Consider the following 19,287-nt stretch of genomic DNA (forward strand, 5'->3'; position numbering starts at 1 on the left):
AGCGTTTTGATACCTTCACAATATTTATGTAGCACCTCAACCTGCTAGTAAAAGAGACATGGAAATTTCACTTTTTACAATATGGGACCTTTAAATTCCTTTGAAAGGTTGTACGAAATACTCCCATAGTGACAAATAAAGAACTGTTTTCACTAGTAACCAAAAACAGTAACTTTGTTTTTCAGACAAACTTCTTCAGGGAAAAGTAAATTAAACCCTGCTCCCTATAAAAATCCCTAATTAACAGTTACCACCTCCAAATCAGGTGCATCCTAACACCCTGAGAAAGTTACAAGAGCTATTTTCAATTTTTACACAAATCCCATAAAACCCCTGCAGACACAATGACTCAAGAATGTGGATTTGTTTAATGGATGACAAATAATGTATCTAACAATGTATCAATCTTATACAGTTAAGAAACTCATTTCTATCTCCATCCCCTGGGTCATACCCAACGTTGTCTGCTTGAAACAGACTTTTCAGTGATGGTTTGACTTTGTGTTGTTGTACTCTGGCCTTATCAGCTGAGTTTAAGATGAGGTGAAAAAGCACCGACATGGGAAAGCAGGGGCATTGGACTGGGGGGTGGGGGGGTAAAGGGGACTGAGTACCCAGGGCCCTCATGTGAGGAGGGCCCAAAAAGATGCTAGAATGAACAGCTGTGGATGCGGGGAGGGGCCCATAGAAAATGCCTTTCTACAGGGCCCAGAATTTTGTGCTACACCCCTGTGGGAAAGTGAAAGCAACAATAGTGGCATAAATCACGGTGCTACCGCTTGACAGGACGCTATTTGCTGCTTTGCTTACACAGCAAGGTGTCCTTCATCAACATGAGTGACGTGGGGGTGGGGGATGTGTAAAAGGTCCATAAATGAGGGGGAGGACTTCATGGCGACGTTCTTAAGTACGTGGAGACATGGACCTATGCTGGACCCTATGCCGTAGCCTGACGTGCACCTCTCGAAAAATGTTTCGGTGACGCACGTCGTGTCTTGGCAGCGTTGCGTTTCCCCCGACTCATTTCCTGGTTCTCCTTCTCCATAAACAACATGAAATCAAGGTGAGGGTGAACTTTTCCTGCTCCAGATTTCCCACCGTGGTCAGAAAGAACAGGGGAGACACTTTGTTTCTCTTACTATGACTCGCTAATCGCTCCGAAGCTAATCACCGTCACTCTCTGACTTCTCCCTCGCTCTACCACACACTCCCCACACACACACACACATGTTGGCTTGACGCCAACACATAAGTATAAACTTCAGGCCATTTAGCTCTGCGAGGAGCCTCTGCAGAAGCATAAATAGGCAAACATTTCCATAGTGTAATGTAGTTAGAGAGAAAAGATAACCGAATGTTTTTGGGCCAGATACAGTCCTATAGTTAAGGTTTTTTTTTTTTTGCTTGTAAGTCCCGGATAAACTCACTCTTCTTCCCAGTGGTTGAAAAAGGATATCAGGTCATGAGTTGTGCTGACATGAACGTCCTGATTAGACTCATTTCCCAAGGTGTTGCCGTAATTTCTTTTTCTTAAACACTTTATTTTACTTTATTTGAGTGTAATCATGCTGCATATCATTACATATGATTACATATGTAATATTTTTACCAATCATCCATTAACTGTTTATACAGTTATAGGTTGACAAGTTATAACCAGTAACAAATGTATTAATAAATACTTATAATTGTCCTGCTTACAACTATATAATGTGTGAAAAACAAAGTGCTTTTAAAATAATAAATGTTAAAGTGCTCATATTATGCTCATTTTCAGGTTAATACTTGTATTTAGAGGTTGTACCAGAATAGGTTTATGTGGTTTAATTTTCAGAAAACACCATATATTTGTTGTACATTGCTGCAGCTCCTCTTTTCACCCTGTGTGTTGAGCTCTCTGTTTTAGCTACAGAGTGAGGCATCTCACTTCTGTACCATCTTTGTTGGGAGTCGCACATGCGCAGTAAGTACTGCTAGCTAGTCAGTTGCAGAGCATGAGGGCGTGCCATGCTAGCAGCTAGGCGAGCATTATAACGTGTGTTACAAAGTGACGCATGTTTGTCTCTGAAGTAAAGGCTGGACTACAATAGAGCTGTTTGGAGCAGTTTGTGAACAGTGTTTTCTGTTGGAGATGGTAAGTCCCTTTGTGGTGGACTTTGGGTTTTTTCACTTTGTAAACCCTTTAATGTGCACAAAAAGATATATAACACAATAAAGAAAAGGGGGAAAGCCAAAAAGCATAATATGAGCACTTTAATGTCTTACATTTCTATCATGTTAATGGCCTGCTACAGCAATTGTGTCGTTGTTCAAAAGAAAAGGGCAACAATGTCACCACAATAATTCACTCTCCCTGTTTGTACAATTCATCGTGGCCACGTCCAGATAGCCCATTCTAACACAATGGGACATTTGAGTTGGCAGATCCAGGCAGGCTCTTTCCTCCCTCCATATTTCACTCACTATCTCGACACCGAGTTGGCCGGGAGCACAGGCACAGACTCATTGTTCAGACACTGCAGCTGCCAGCTACGAGGACGTAATGTGCAAGTTTGCTGCCGCTTCCTTCCAGCCTGACAGGACAGGAGGGTAAAATGGCTTCCTTTTGCCATGTTTTGCCAAGCTGTAACTCAAAAAGGCGTCTGCTAGAACAAATGTGAGAAGAAGGTAAATCAGAGAGATTAGCCCTCGCTGGCGGGTAAATGTATCCTTTACAATGTCAACTTTACATGTCAATTGTTGGATTTTCTCTGTTGCCTGTTGCAATTTGAGTCTCGCGCCATCATTCGCTGTCTCCAGCTCTGGCAGAGGCCACCGCAAGCTTAGAAATGCCATTTTAGCCCTACATTAGCTGCATTTTTCCTCCTTGACCCCTTGCCCTCCACCCTCGGTGCTATTTCCTTTCACAAATAGAAGATTAGCTCATACATCACTCTGCAGATTCCCAGTCACCAAAATCATTTGTCAAGCTCTGTCCAGTTGACCGTTCAGTTGTTTCTTCTTATTTTTCCCAACCCTGACAGAACTTGGAAGTTAAAATAAGCTGTCAAAATGCTCTAAGAACACTGTGGCTCAATTTCACTGAAAAACATATTACCTGTGTATTGAAACTCACGGCCAGGTGCCGTCTTGCCTTCACAAATCCACTGCTCTTTATGTTCATGCCACTAATTGTCCCTGTTTTGTCCCTGTTTGATTGGAATAAGACCTTTACAGAGACGCCATTGAGTCTGTCAATCCAGGCCCATATGTAAACTCTGAGGCTTTTACCCCTTTAAAGGAGAAATGCACTCTAACATAAATACTGGGTAGAAAAAGAACTTTTTCCACAACGTGAATGCAGAAAATGAGCCTTCATGTGGTAAGACACCTTCTGCACTGCCTCTCACTTTAAAACGAGAAGCTGATTTAATAGATTTCTACAAATTACTCCACACTTACTTTACAAAATCAGTAAGAAGATCTGAACCAGAAAATGTCTCCTTTTCTCACACAACAGCATTTAAGTTCTATTTTAAGGTTTTTCGCCTGTCATAGGTTGGAAAAAGGTTGGAAAAAGTAGAAGCAGCGAGTCTTGCGTCCTTGTGGTCGGTGAGGTCTATTCGCTGCATTCTGTCAGGGAGATGTAATCACATTACGCCATGCAATGACGACTCTCTGGACCTAATCACCACCTAGTTTGCAAATGTAGGGGAGTAATACTTTGACACTCTCTCACACACACTTTAAGGTAAGGGTGTACACATAAAAATACGCTTTCATGTAGTGGTATCTGTTTCATGTTAGTGCCTTTAACATCTTATGATGCACCAGCACATCTGCAGTGCAGAGTTTGTTCTGCATCTGTGAGTGTTGGTGCACCTATGTTTTAAAAATGACCTTAATATTTTGTCTATGAGATAACTCCCCAGTAATAGAAACATAAACAATGACAGATTGTTTATCAGGAAACATGGCCTATAGTTGCTGTGTTCACAAGGCCGTGAACCAGAACCAAACAGAATTTCGAATTTTGCTCAAAGGCACACCAAATCCACATGCTTGTGATTTTCTTTTTCCAAAATAGACAGCAGATCGAAAATACAAAGCTAGGAACTCACTTCTTTCACCTTTGAAGAAAGGACACCCACATTTTCTTTCAAAATCATTAAACGTTTATTTCTCTGATCATGCAAATGTTGCATGCTGCTTAAAAGGAAAGCTTTCTGTAACTATATTTTCTTATAAACTGTTATTTTGAATAATACATGAAAGCTTTGTCAATTTTCTAGACATTAGTTACAACAAAATAAGAAAATGTGGGGTCTGTTTTACTTCAAAACATTTCATGAAAGCCCTCCAGACCAAAACCTTTCAAGTTTTGGTATTCACTCTTAATATTGATCTTAGACTAATCACTCTGTAAACAGAGTCAGTTTATAGACACAGTTGTGCAGTTCAACAGCTTTTAAGGTTAAAGTGACTATATGTAACGTTTTAATGTTTCTAAAGCTCTGTCATTTTTCGTACAATGGTCTTACTGTAAATGACCTGTAACAGCAAACAAGACTAACAGTGAAAGGAACGCTATTTTTATATAGTTTTTAGAAAGGCCTCTGCCAGGGTCCGATTTTCAGTTCGAAGTCACAGAATGAATGATAGACGGCGCTATAGTAACACATTCTGATGGGTCACAGATTTCTTTGTAACAGCCTGTAATAGCGTATCCAGCTAACTGAGCCAGGTAAAAGGAAGCAGGAGATTTCATTATATTGGCCTAATTGAATTTAATGTTATTTTAGAAGTTATATGTTAAATGATGTCCTCCTTCCATTTAGTGCGGACGTTTTCTTTACTCCGTGTTTGTGTTGTCCTACTATTTTCTTTTCCCTTGTCCCCCTTTAACGTTACTTGCATAAAGCGTCCGTGGGTTTCATGTATTAAACTAAGTTATGCTTTGGCTCCTGACACAGTGACAGTGATACCCGGTTTAGCTCACGATACATCCAAAGTAGGCTAAGTTACCGTATGCAACACTTGAAATGCAACGATGCACCTGTAACGTATTCTCTTATTGTACATGAATGATTTTCTGTCTGAGCAACATATTCATCGCGACTATATGACCGGGAGGTAACGCTACCTCGGTTATACAGTGGGAAATACAGCACCGTAAAGAAAAGATCTTTACGACAGCAGGTGTGGTAAAAACACTACCGCTTTTGTCCAAAGCGGCCGCTAGAATCATCACAAACTGAAAGTTACATTAAGTCAAAGAAAAGAGGGATAAGTGTCCTTGTTGCAGTAGATTCAGACACATGAGCATGAGGTGCAGGAGACTGTGGAGCAATAGTTATCTGGCCAAAGCAGAAAAGGGAGTGTTGGCTGACCAGCCCCATTAGGTCAGTAGCAACTCAGTGTTTTTCCTACAATGTGGGAGTGAAAGTGATCAACGTCTAGATACACAAACAAAGGTGGTGCAGAGAAGAAAAGAATATTCTGTAGAATATGGACTCATCTGTCATTTTACATTCCCAAAATAATCTCGGGAAGGAACTTGTTTTGGTGGAACATTTGCACCCCGCAAAAGAAAACGCCACATACAATATTAAATTGAGTTAACGGTTCACACAATACAGTAACGTGAGCTTTTTAAACTAGCTGGAAACATGGTTATACGTATAAAGCAATCCCGCCAATCAGTCACAAAACGTCCCAGTTAGAGAGTAAATGCCGTAAACATATTCTTTGTAAATCTTAATAATCATACCCTTAAAGAACCAAGCAGGCCTGTCATATTGCATGATCCAAATTTTCTTCAAAATTTGCCATTTTCAGCGTGTAGCTTGCTAGCTTAACGTTTGTTGTTGTTTCCCAAGGCGAACACAGATTGAGCACAGCGACACACAAAGAGCAGAAGGTGAGGAAATGATCCTGGAAATGTACTTCCATTGATCCAGACTAGGTATGAAACTAATTGTTGTGGAGAGATTACACAGTAGCATTAAATGGATGTAGTAAAGTCAAAGCACAAAACTGTACTTAAGTATAGAACTTGAGTAAATGTCCTTGTTCCTTTTTTTCACCACTGACTACTGATAAAATAATCACATGTTCTTTTATGGACACTTAAACTGTAATGTTCTGAGAACTTGTTTCTAATGATTGTCATAAAGGCCAGAACATCACATAATTTTGGGCAACTGAGCCACTTTGACGTCAACAGCCATTAATGGTTGCACTGCGAAGTCTTTTCCTTCTGTCTTACCCTTCTCTTTCTGTATCCAATTCAGCCATGAATTCAGTGTTAAGTTGCATATTTGTAGACTAAACTAGAAGACATTCTCATAAAGCTTTACCAAGCAAAGTGCTAAGAGCTCTCAAGCTTCTCAAGGAAATTAAGTCCAGCGATGTACTGACGCATTTGGCAGAATGTAAAACACACACTGAAAGAGTGTAAAGAGGTGGCTGCATGTCATATGTGTGCTTAGAGGGTGTCGCTGAATGTGTCGTGTATGTGTGATTCCTGACCTCAACATGGGGGCATGCTGGTGGGGCGTACAAAAATTTCTAGTAACGTCATATACAGTAGTCAGTGCGAGGAACAGCTTTCCTTCCCATAAAAGGAAGTGTTTGACACAGAGAATCTAAAAACACGTGCGTACTTTCCCATACCAGCATTTAAAAAACAAGACGTATTTTCCAGAAGGTTTAGAATTTGAAACTGACCAGACAATTTCTCCTAATGCATATATCATCCTCTAATATATCTTATCAAAAGTTTGAAGCTGGCGTTGAACAGGAATGTATACTATTCACCAGGCTGAAACCATTTGGGAGGAATACAGGTGTGCTTCTCCTCAGTCAGGAAAGACGTAACCGCCTCAGCAATCGCATGTCAGCTACACTTGATGAATGAGGCAGATTTCTGTCTCCTCCCAGCCGTTTTAGGAGTACTGATAATATCCTAACAACGCATAGGTGAAGACAGATCCTGCTCATGCATGCAGAGGAATATGTGTATATACAGCGAAACAGCTGCTTGACAACTTCCAAAAACACTGTACAACTTTCTGCGAAGTTCACAACCTGCCTCTAAAGGTGAACCTGCAGAGACAGGAACAGTGATAATTAATAACCAAAAATCCCAGATCGTAAAAAAAAAAAAAAAGAACGTTCTGTTTCAAAGAACAGGGCAGGTCAGGGTAATAAGCTTCTCAGCGATAGTGAGGACATCGCCGAAGAATTTCGATCTGATCCACATGAGTGATGTCACCACCGCTGCAGTTATGTCAACCAGATGGCATGTAGATGTATTGTGTGCCCTGCAAATCATTAAGAGGAGGAAGGTCATGTAGTGTCACGTTAGCAGCTACTGTGTTATATATCTACAATAAAAACTCAGTAATAGTCATTATAACTTATTGTCCCAGTAAATTACGTCAACACACGTTTGTTTCATGTGATCTGCGGGGCTGTTTTCTCATCACATGAGGTTTCTATGGCAAGTTCACAACTATCAAACGTCCCCATTCAGGCCTTGATGCATTGTGCAAGCATCATGACTAATAAAATGCAGAAGATTTCAAGTTTTTTTTTTGGTTTTTTTGTGGGAAAGTACACATATCTTATTAGTGTGAATCATGAAATGTTGCTGAAATAGAGTGACATCAAACACCCACAGACATCTGATTTTAATGATGCACATATGCGTTAGCTGTCATGCAGCCCGGGATCATAATGGCGATAATAGAGCCCGGTTGTAGACCATGCCAACCCGCTCTCACTCCGAACTCTCAGCGTGTTTGTAGAAGGCACCAGGGAGAGCAGCAGCTAGCCAACCATTGCCAATAAGAGTGACGACAGTAGTAGGTAGGTGGTGGATGGGTCTAACAACATAGGACTTTCACCCAGGAGACCGGGGATCATGTCCCGCGTGTCCCGTTTCCTAAACCCAACCTTGACTTTTCTTTTAACCGTCCGTTCTTCTTTTCCTAAACCCAACCCACGTGTCATGGAAACGTAAGCCCCATAAGCCCACCCACGACGCGTTTAGATATGACGCTAAAGGAGACTTTTAGCGTCAATAACAACGACAAAGGCACCTGACCAAGCGTCCGTATTTTACGAGATGGGAGTGAGAATCTGTTGACCATGCAGTGACAACATTTTTGGTAAAAGTTAGTTTTTTGTTGAGACTGTAAGACAGTTGTTATGACTATGAAAACAATATCACGACCAATATTATATATTGTAAATTACCAATATTTTTTTACATGAACATTACAAAAAAAACACTACAAAACACACTACTGAGCACGACATTTTACAACTGGCATTGCTCTTTAATGGAACAATTAAAGACTCTAAACAGCATATCTTTGGCTCGTTATTATGGAACTCACGCAACTTGTAGGCAAGACCCGCCTTTCAATAGCATTCACACACTACTATTGGCCAGGCGTCCATGCTTACGCAAGGTAACGTAACCCGATTTGTTCAGGTCCTATCCCCTGACCCATTGGCTATCCTAACCTTAACCACTCGAGGTCAATGCCTAACCCCAACCAATCGAGCTGCTTTGTAGGGCAGGCCTTGCTTAGAAGTTACTTGGGATCCATAATAATGCATCTTTGGCATTCCTGTACTGCAATTTATTCGTTATATTAATTATTTATTATTTAGCCACCAACAGATACTGACAAATCTGCGATAAGCTAATATTGTAATATGTATCGGCCTGGCTGATTGTTCAGCTTACATGGCATGCCTCTTAAAAAATGTTGCGGTCATTACAAATTATAGTTTTGATGTGGACATGATTGACCATTTTTTTAATGCCTTAATGGGTAAGAGCAATTTTACAAAAATAAAAGCTAAAATTACAGAAGTTGCTGTTAAGAACAATGCTGTAAGTTGTAGTTTGTATTGTTGTCTTGTAAATGTCCCTTTAAGTGAACCCTTTTAATAGGCTATGATCCTAGTTTGGACAATAATTACAACACCAAAGACCTCTTCCAATGCACATATACATCTGAGTATTGTATTGTAATATACTTCAATAAAAGTATGTTTAAGTTGATGGTTATAAATTGGGTGAGGCTATTTGCACCCCTGGTACAATTAGCAGTGTATGCTATTCGTACCCTGGTGCAATTAAAAGTGCTATTCGTACCCTGGTGAAATTAGAAATGAATGCTATTCGTACCCTGGTGAAATTAGAAATGAATGCTATTCGTACCCTGGTGAAATTAGAAATGAATGCTATTTGTACCCCGCGGGTGTACACAGCAATGTGTTCTATTAATACAAATATCAATGTATGCTATTTGCACCCCTGTGCATTTACAGTAACTTGGCATATATTTACACACAGTTATCCATACTACTGTATTACACCTTTTTAATAAAAAATATTATTGCCCTGACATTCTTACCCTAACCATAACCAATCCCACTCCTCTTGCCTAAACCTAACCAACCCAACCACAGCAGGCATATTCATGAGTCTTCCCGTACCACCCTGCAAAAAAAAAAAGTGCGTTCGCGGGCCCTGACTTGTGCAAGTGGATGCAAATTATCTAATCCAAAATGAAAAACACAAGATCACCTCACCAGGTAATTGAACTCCAGACTCCCAGATCAAAGCTCAGTGTTCTAACCGCTCACCTAGCAGCTCTTACAGGACATTGTACAACTGTTTACCACTTGGTGTCTTCAAGCCTCGGTTGCTAGGTAACCATAATGTATATAAAAAATAGGTACTAACTAACAAACTAACGGTTGTATGCTTTCACTGAAGACAGAAAGCGCAACTGTAGTATCCATTTCCGCTAGAAATTCAATTGTTATAAACTTTAGAGACAAAACTTTGCCAGTTTCTGCGGTCATGGAAGATGAACGTCCGCCATGATTTCGGTGCACGCGAGCAACGTGTTTTTGTTGTTACGTCACAGGGTGTGAATAGCTCAGCTGTGTGGCCCGAGGCTATTCGTACCGGGGGTGCAAATAGACACTCCGTTATAAATATCTTATTCCAAGCACTTTACACCTTTAGTACTGCAGTTTGGGGGTTTATGATTTTGTGGAAGTGTTTATTATGTGTAGCTGCTAAATCAAACTCAGAAACAACTGCATTAAACTATTAAAAAACGAGACAGCAGCAAAGTGAGACTTCCCATCCCCCAAAAACCTGGATTCTGTAACACTTGACTTTTTGCCTTTCTTCTCCCTTTTGTATAAAATGATCTCAGACCAGCTGGCTTGGTAAACATGAGGGTTCTGTGTGCATTTTGCTGCCGTTACATCACAGGACTTCTGCGTATCCAAGATCATGTTTCCTGCCTCTTGCTGTCATCTGGAGACATCAGCATGTGAAGTTGCCTAGTGGAGCTTTAAATGATACAGATAGCAAGAGGCTCATATTGCCATGCATTCTCTCTGGGTTCAGTGCTCCACATCACATTAGCTGAACTCCTCGGGTTGCCTCACACTAACAGTCAGTATGTTCCGAATGTGAGCAGGGGATTTAAGTTTTGTTATGCTATGCATGAAATCAGAGGATGCAGATGGTCATAAAATTCATTTCTCCGGAAAAGAACAAAGGCGAGCAAAATGCCTGCCGTGGCGTAGCTGTATGCAGCGCGCGTGTGTATATCTGTGCGCTGAAGTCATGTTTAAAGTCACATCTGTTGATGGTTAGGATGCCGCTCTCGCTCTCACACCCCTGCTGCTCTTGCATTACCCTGTGCGCGATGAGGTCATCACTCACGGACAGCAATTTGATCGCCAATTAATCAGAGGGGAGCCAGGTACATCCCCAACCCCCTGCCCGGGTTTACATGCTTTTTAGGGCTTGCAGGAAGAAGGTCTGTCCACAGTCAGAGGCATCCTGCTATGATAAAAGGTCCGAAAAAAAAGGCAGCAGGAGATGAGAACTTTATAAATGTACAGCACGAGTACGAGTGCTTTTAAAGAGGGAAAAGGGTTTTCTCCATTCCCAAATCCTACAGGACATTAGCCCAGGATGTAATCGAAACTTCTTAGGATGCGGTAAAAGGAAATGATTACATCCAGCTAAAATGCATCACACAACAATACATTAACTAAAGTGAAATTAAAGCCCGATGCGAAGTGGTGCCTCTCATACTGTACATGTCGAGCTGTGGCAGCCTGTCTGAAAACATAGAGAACTGTTTCAGCTTTCCTCAAAACAAGCGATAAGTGGCTTTTCATTTTAGAAGTCAAAGCTATTTGGGGGTTTGTAGTTTTTCTTGCCCTCTGTAATAATGTTTTGAAAGGAGTGCAGAGCAGAACAGAAGTCATTGAACAAACTCTGGGTTTTGTGCTTGGGTGGAGGACAAGATGTCGTATACTCAAGCCCCCCAGGGATTGTCTGTTTCTTACTGCTTGAGTTAGTCTTGATGACATGTCAGAAATACAGTATATCTTCTACAAAGTACATTCCAATGTTACTGGCTGCTGGACTGCAAGTTTTAAAAGATAATTCGGGTTTATTTCAGCTTGGGTCTGATTTTGTTGTGTTGGACATCATTTTCATCAATTATAGTAACACTGTACTCTCCTAAGTAATGGTTGGGATCTGGGAACACTGGGACATCACTTAAACTGATTCAAACTTTATCACAACTAATAGAAATGATGGCCAATTCTGCAAAAATGACACCCAAGTTATGATAAATATCCAGCAAACTTTACAACTACTGTTCCGTTTCTGATATGAATGCTGCTTGGGCCCTCATTTATGAACCCTCACGTGGACCCACTCATGTGCATACACTTACAGCAATACGGCACTGACTGTCTCATATGAGGATTGTCTGGACAAACAATTTAGGTAGAGAATGAGGAAGAGGACTCCTCCAAACATACTTTTACCTAAAAAGTTTAGACATGACACGCACGCTGGCATCTATGACCGTAACGGAGTACTCAGCTACATAGACAAGGCTGGATCCAGCCGCTGAGGACAGATGACAATAGCAGATGCTGAACACCCCCCACACAAATGTGTACTTGCTTCTGTACATTTACTCTCGCTGAAGTCCAAGCCTGAAAATATACACCCTCATCAACTATTTCCATGGTAATCTGGCATCTTGTTGAACATGCAGTGTGATTGATGCTTTTCAGAGCCATTAGGTACGTTTTTCTTTTCTTTTTTTGTTTGTTCTCCTTTTACTTGTATAAATCTTTCGCCTTTTCTCACGCGGTAATTAGCTCGGCCCTGGACAGAGGCCTATTTTTCATGGCAGCCTGTCCTTCCTGACATGCCTGGTGACAAAGCGCAGACCGTCATCACTGCTCGCCGGTCCAACTCAAACATTCTGGTGCAGCTAAAGTGCAATGATGTGATTGTCCCAAATAGGTCACGGGCCGACGTCCAGCTGTGTTTCCTTTGTGAAGTTAATTGCTGAGGGTGCATGTGTGTGTGGTTTCATGGACGTGTCTGATTGTGTCGTTGGTGAGTTTTTGGGTGAGTGCACATTTCCTCTGTGTGTGTATGATATGTGATATTGCTGAGGAAGCAGTAAACTGCCAAGTGACTGCTCTCTATTTGACATTTACAGAAGAAATCAGTCAGACATGTTTCCACCTCCAGCCATCTTAGCTGGCAATGTTAAACAGCGCGTCCAAATAATTCTCCCCAGACTTATCTCACATTACACTACTTTATGGGGCGCAGTTTCACCATTGCAGGCGTTAAGACAACATGCCTGTACAGTCATCTAAAATAGCTGTAATGTCTCGTAATCCAGTTTAAGGTTGGATAATTAACACAAGCACAGTACAATGCCTCTTAACATTACACAGATGAAATTACAGCTAAGAGACAAAACGTGTTTCAGCATGTCTATAAATCATGCGCTGTTATATTTCATAGCACTTGATAGCATAAGTGTTACCAGGATTTCTGTTATCGTGCAAACAGTCTACAGCCATGCTAGCAGCTGTATGAGGCTATACTAAGGCTCTGCAGTGCTTCAAGCTACCACGAATTTCATGGCAATCCTTCTAATAGTTGTTGCAAAACTGTATATGACAAAAGTAGCGGACTGACCGCTAACACTGACCAAGAACCATGTTACTAGCGTGGCTAAACATCTGTTTGTGGTCTTAGGTCAGTGTACAGGACAGAGGAACAGAACATAGTGCAATTCAAATATATTTTTATGATCTTGGACAGCTTAGAGAATTACCACATCATAGCATATTATGAAACCGCAGCATAAACAATCTGATCTTCAAGTGTCCCTCGTTCAAGAGCTGCTTTCACTGGCATTGGAATGCAGACTTAGCTGGTGGAAAGTTATCCAGGGATATGGTTTTTCCCTCTGGTTCACAAATGTCTGCAGTGCTACCATAAAGCAGAGCTGTAAATGTAAAGCTTATTTGTGTATCTAAGCTCGAACTTTAATTATCTGTCGACAAATTCTTGCCTCCCTCTCTAGTTCGCTGGATCATCTCCAGTAATAACTCTTGGTTCGCTCCAGCTTTGTACAGAGTTGTTCAATAAAAAGTGATAATAAAAGTAAAGGACCTACTACAGGTCATGGGAAAACAATAATGGAATCCTTGAGGGTTGTTTTCCCCCTGTAAACCTGAAGGACACTTTGATTAAATGCTAACCTTATACAGGAGTATTAAGACACATTGGCACCGCTGAATGGCTGAAGTTGGATGTAGGATTCGAACAACTCTTGCACTTGCTGACAAACTGCTTTTGAGCAAGGCACTCAAACTCTCAAACGTATTTATTTGCCACTATCCTTATCTTCTATCCCAAGATCATGATCTCTTCTTTGCTTCTCTTCATAGTCGTCAGATTCATCTACCAACCGTTATGGAACTGGCTCAGGTTTGCCTTGCACCAGCTCTTATTATAATAATAAGTTATAGTTTTAGATTGCCGGGGGACTTCCTTTGACACACTGAGCTCCTCTCTCCTCCCACTTTCCATCTGTGTGCATCCATGTCCCATGAATGTGTGTTACTAACTTAGCTCTGGGGAGCTTATTCCCCAGAGTCCTTATGTTTTTTTCGCCCAGCAGTTTTCCTTGGATTAGGGTGGCACCTAAATTATGGTTGCAGCTGTCGCCGTAGTCCTGCTACGCACCCTTCTATGCCCTGCTACACCCTGCTATGCTCTGCAGTGCCCTGCTATGCCCTGCTACGTCCTGCTATGCCCTGCCGTGCCCTGCTACGTCCTGCAGTGCCCTGCTACGCCATGAACTACTACAACTACTATTTTTAGTCAAAGTTCCATTATCTTTATTGTGACTATTATTGCCACTGTTCATCACACCCTCAACCGGCACCGTCAGACACCGCTTTTAAGTTTTCCTCACCACCTGAGATTTCTCCCTAAAAGGGAGTTTTTTCCTCGCCACTAAATGCTTTCTCTTAGGGGCGTTACTGGAACTGTTGGGTCTTTGTAAATTATAGAGTGTGGTCTTGACCTACTCTATCTGTAAAGTGTCTTGAGATAACTTTTGTTATGATTTGATACTATAAATAAAATAAAATTGAATTGAATTGAATGGCAAAAGACAAAGATTTAGTCCTACCTTCACTCTGTTTACTGAAATAACTCAAGAGGCCCTTCAACTCTGAAGAGCATGCTGACATTGACTAGTAAAGACACTCGTAAAGTGGGGACAGTAGAGGTGACATTGCTAAAATAGGAATGCTGCGTCAGTTGTAATTTTGGCTTCAGTTGGATACTGCACTTAGGGGCTGAATTCATGCGTGGTGTGTGGTGTTGTCACTTGAATGTCACTTGACACAGTTGAGTGCTTTTTCTGTTCTGCCTGTTGGATCTTAATGGAACATGCAGTGCATTGTCAAGGTCTGGGTATGGGATTGTTTTGTTACCTTTTTTTGTAGTATGTCTATTCCCACCCCATAATACAATCATGTAACACTGGCTTACTAACTAGCAGTCAGGCATCGAATCAAATGGTTTATCGAGTAATATTGCATATTTTTCATTTACTTTTGAGTCGTCATTTCCCATTAAAATAAAACACAAGTGATGTTTAGTTCAGTTCAGGAGGAAGACTCAGCATTTAAGTCAGTGAAAACTTCCCCTGACACAAAAATGAGATTTTCTGTTATTGCTTTCAGATCATATGTCACCAAATCTCTCCAAGGACGCCAACTTTTTAAAATGTAGACACTGCAGGCATGAAGCAACGATTCTGATTATACTGTTTGTTGGAAGACTGGCAGCTCTTGTGTTAAGTCTCACACTGACCTTTCGCGCTCCTGCTCCAGCAGGTTGGTGAACTCGTCGCTCTTTTTCATGAACTCTCCATGGTTCCTCTTCTCGTCCTCCAACTTGTACAGGGCCTGTTTGTGCGACTGTTCCACCATCAACAGCTGCTCCAGCATCCGCCGGTACGTCTCTCTCTGCTTCTCCACTAACTTGTCCAGCTGTGGAGGCAGCACATAGAAAACACCTGTCACGTCTAGACTGCTCTGTGTCAGTCAGACACTGAGGGTATTCTTTTCAGAATCTCAATCTCAATCAGATTGAGAGTTGGTGTTACCTCTACCATGGGCTTCTCATAGATGTCCTCCTCAAAGACATCAGCCTTGCCCTGGATGGCGTCCCTCTGCAGGGACTGCAGGACTGTCTGTGGTGTGACAACGCCATACTTGGCCTCTAGCAGGGCCATGTCGATTTTCTCTGCCTTCAGGACTGTGATCACCTCATCTCTGGCCTATAGTGGGGGAAGAAGGTGGATTTGGTTAGATTCAACTTTGTGAAGCAGGAATAACATGCAGCAGACTTTCCAATATGCACCAGCATGACAGCAAGAGCCAAGTCTATACTAAACCAAATATCAGTAAAATAACCTAAAATATTGAGTCAGTGTTGACCTTGTCCCTCTCATCTTTCTCTAAGTTCTTATGATCGGGAAACATTGCTTAAAAGTTTGCACTAGAGACCTTTTCTTTCTTTCTTTTTTTCTTCTTTTCTTTTGTAGGTTGGCACATTCTCTACAAAAACCAAAGTCCAGTGCTATGGAATACATACTATTATCTCTGCTCTCTTTTCTTGTCAACTTTGTTTCTTTGTATCTATCTACCTTTAACCAGCAATAATTCAGACTTTGCCTTGTTCCTATCACACAACAACAGTGCCAGGGGATTGCTGGATCCAGTGCTGGGATGACAGGAAGTAGCCTCAGCTGTTGGCTGTCCATTAACACAGGCTTTTAGTCCATCTTGAGTGCCCACTGCCAACTGAGCCACTGTGTTTGACTATATGTCCGACTGGGGCCAGTGCCATGTCTGCAGGCCTGCGTGCCTGCTGCTGTACTGGCAAAATGTTCGCAGGGCTCAGTCATCTCTTCAGTTTGGATTACCTGCAGCTCTCCCTCCAGCAAGCTCAGTAGAAAGACGAGGTCATCCCGGGAAAGGTCCCTGCTCTTCTCCCTCCGACCTCCCTTTGCAGCACCGCTGGCGCTGCTACTCCCGCTTCCACTCCCACTCCCACCAGTACAGGTGCTGTTCTTGGCCGTCTTGTGATTCCGCTGAATGGTGCCGGTGTCGTCCGGCGGCTCTCGGTGTCGGCTGCGGCGCTCAGCCCTTCCCGAGGGCTCCTCTCGCTCTGCAGATCGCTTGCGTGTGTCTGCCTGCTTGGCCTTGGTTACGTCCTCCAGACTATTGCTGCGGGATCGCATGTTTCTCTATCTGTTAAATGAATGGAAGACAGAAGGATGAGGGTGTTTTTTAATATCCTGCATGCACATATGAACACACATTCCCTGCACCATGTGTGTTTATCTAAGTGTCTTGCATTAGTTGGACACCTTGTCAATATAAGTCTTGTGTGTCTATTGCAAGTCAAGCGACAACACAATAAAACAGAATACATAATATGCCAAATTTGAATCCATGACCACATCATGTGTAATCACTCTGCGATGTTTGTTGCATTCCAGGAGTTACTTTGTGACTGATGAAATGTTGTATTTTACATTTTCTGACCACAGGATTAAGGCATTGGTGGGCATGGATATCACTTTTACTCAACCTGCCTCGACTGCTGCACTCATTGATGTCCTAGATATCCTAGTCTCGCATTGCCAGACCTTCCTGCACAGCGCTGCGGAGGAGGGTCTGGCTAGTCCACACAGCATTCCGGGATGGGAGAAAAACACGCTCGGGTTTATTGGCATTTCTTTAAACTAATCACAATCGTCTTAGCCGGTGCTAATCGCCAGACGGAGCCACGGTGCCGCTGCAAAATAGCCTCGGGAAGGAACTTGTTTTGGTGGAACGTGTACATTCAAAGGTTGTTTTGGTCGTGTAACAGAAAACCCAGATTGGGCAGATAGTCTAGCAAGCTGTCTCGATTTACCCTGCAGAGATCTGAGGAGAAGTTACCCATAGCCCCTAAATAATAATAAAGAGTGAAATCTGGCGGAATTTCCGGCCGCACCGCCTAAACATAACTTTTGATTCTTACATGTTGGGCTGTGCAGTGGGATCTCGGCCTGCTGTGCTGATATAACCTGTTCTTTCAACATACTTTAAGTCAGCCTTAAACTAGACCTACGGACTACGTTCAGTTCCTCATTTGTCATCTTTACAGAGAAGCTGAATGTCGTCATTGCCTTCCATGGCATTATTAGTCACTCAGCGGAATAGAGTCATCATCACCATGTCGTACCACCAGCCACAAAGCACGATTATAGCGCAAATTCTCTGACAGTGCCAGAGCCTTTTTGGGCCCGGACCTTAAGTCCTGTCGCAACGCATTACCCAAAGCTGCCGACCACCATTCACGGCTGATGAGTTTTCCCATAACGTGAAATTCTTTACTAGAAAGACATGGCCAAAATCAGTCCTGCCAGAGGATTTAAGCACTGGAGCATTGCTGTCTTCTTGTGTACCTACTTTGTCTTTTCTACAGATGATGATAGGTGGTCTGATGTGTTTGGGCCTGGGGGGTGATTGGAAAAAGGGCTGACATCAGAGTAGATGACTTATAAATAAAAAGCATCATGGCAACCTACCAAGGTCTGTTTGGAATGTACAATGTGTCTTTGTGACATCTGGTTCATGAATGGGCCATTCGGTGACTCTCTGACTATAATAAATTGAACTTTGATAAATAGATGAATGCTGTAAGCTGCAGCCTCACAGGCAGAACTGTACACTCCTTTGCCAAGTAATTCATGGCTTTTTCAGCATTATACTCAGCTAAAGTAAATATATCCAAAAGACAAAGCAGGACTGAGATGAAAACATGCCGAGACTCATTTGTATGAGTGTTTTTGATGTGAGGCATTACATCATTAGCCATTCAACTCGGCTCACATCAAAATGTTTCCAACTAACTGAGCACAAAAGACTGAAACTGATCTGATTAACAGATTAACCTAAATAGATTTTGTAATGTGTAAAATATCTTTAGCAACACCGTTCTTAAGAGTGGTTTACAGAGGTTTGACGAGATCTCCTCCGATGAGATCTCATGAGAGGAGATTTCTCGTCGAGGTAAAATATCGTCTCGTGATATCTCCATCTTGACAAGAGCTTTATTTCTCTCTGTCTGCTGTACAATGACAAATTTGAGTAGGCCTACAACACTACTGGTCTCAACTACTGCCAGAAAACGCTTGGTTACGTAGTAACCTTGGTTCTCTGTGTGAAGAGACAAGCTCTCCACCGTACATATGGAATAAGTAACGGTGGAACTGTTAGTATGCAAGAGAGAAGCCAGTCATTTGAGTTTTTGGCAAAATCTTTCAGTGCTGGTTTTCCATTTTGTGTCTTTCGAAATGAAGAAAGGGCTATTTGTACAGTCTTATTTCTTCATTGAAGTTTTCTTTAAAATTGTGTTAATCTCGTCTTGATCCCATGAACCCAATCTTGTGTCTCGTCTCGTGAGCTGGGTGTCTCGTCACACCCCTAGTGGTTTACTTTTATTTTTAATACTTGGTGTACATGTTGTTGTATACTGTTAATACTGTATTTAATACCCTATCTTTACTTTGGGAGAATTCTGGATGCAGGACTCGTAATGGAGTATTTAATATTGTGATATTGTTGTTTTACTTAAGTAAAAGCTATGGATACTTCTTCCACCACTTACATCCACTTGCTAAACCTACTGTACATAACAAAAATGTTAGTTAGTTAATTAAGTCAATTATTAGTTAATCTATCTCTGCTGCTAATCTATAGTTTTCTAATACACTTTGTGATATAACAACAGTTCACATTGGCAATCACCTAAACTTGGCTGTCCAATAAAACAAAAAAGCATTA

General features: G+C 41.8%; 1 protein-coding gene across 3 annotated transcripts in view; it reads right to left on the reverse strand.

Annotated features, from left to right (window-relative positions):
- The window catches only part of filip1l (filamin A interacting protein 1-like), an 87,255-nt gene that overhangs the window by 32,004 nt on the left and 35,964 nt on the right, over positions 1–19,287 (reverse strand). For all 3 annotated transcript variants that reach the window (XM_039793523.1, XM_039793524.1, XM_039793525.1), the window contains exons 2-4: positions 16,374–16,701; positions 15,552–15,725; positions 15,257–15,435 (exon numbers count right to left, since the gene is read on the reverse strand). In XM_039793523.1, coding sequence (XP_039649457.1) covers positions 15,257–15,435; positions 15,552–15,725; positions 16,374–16,691 — 671 coding nt within the window. In that variant the 5' untranslated portion in view covers positions 16,692–16,701. The remainder of the gene's footprint in view (positions 1–15,256; positions 15,436–15,551; positions 15,726–16,373; positions 16,702–19,287) is intronic.

The sequence above is a fragment of the Perca fluviatilis genome, chromosome 24, assembly GCF_010015445.1.
Source record: "Perca fluviatilis chromosome 24, GENO_Pfluv_1.0, whole genome shotgun sequence".
Taxonomy (NCBI): domain Eukaryota; kingdom Metazoa; phylum Chordata; class Actinopteri; order Perciformes; family Percidae; genus Perca; species Perca fluviatilis.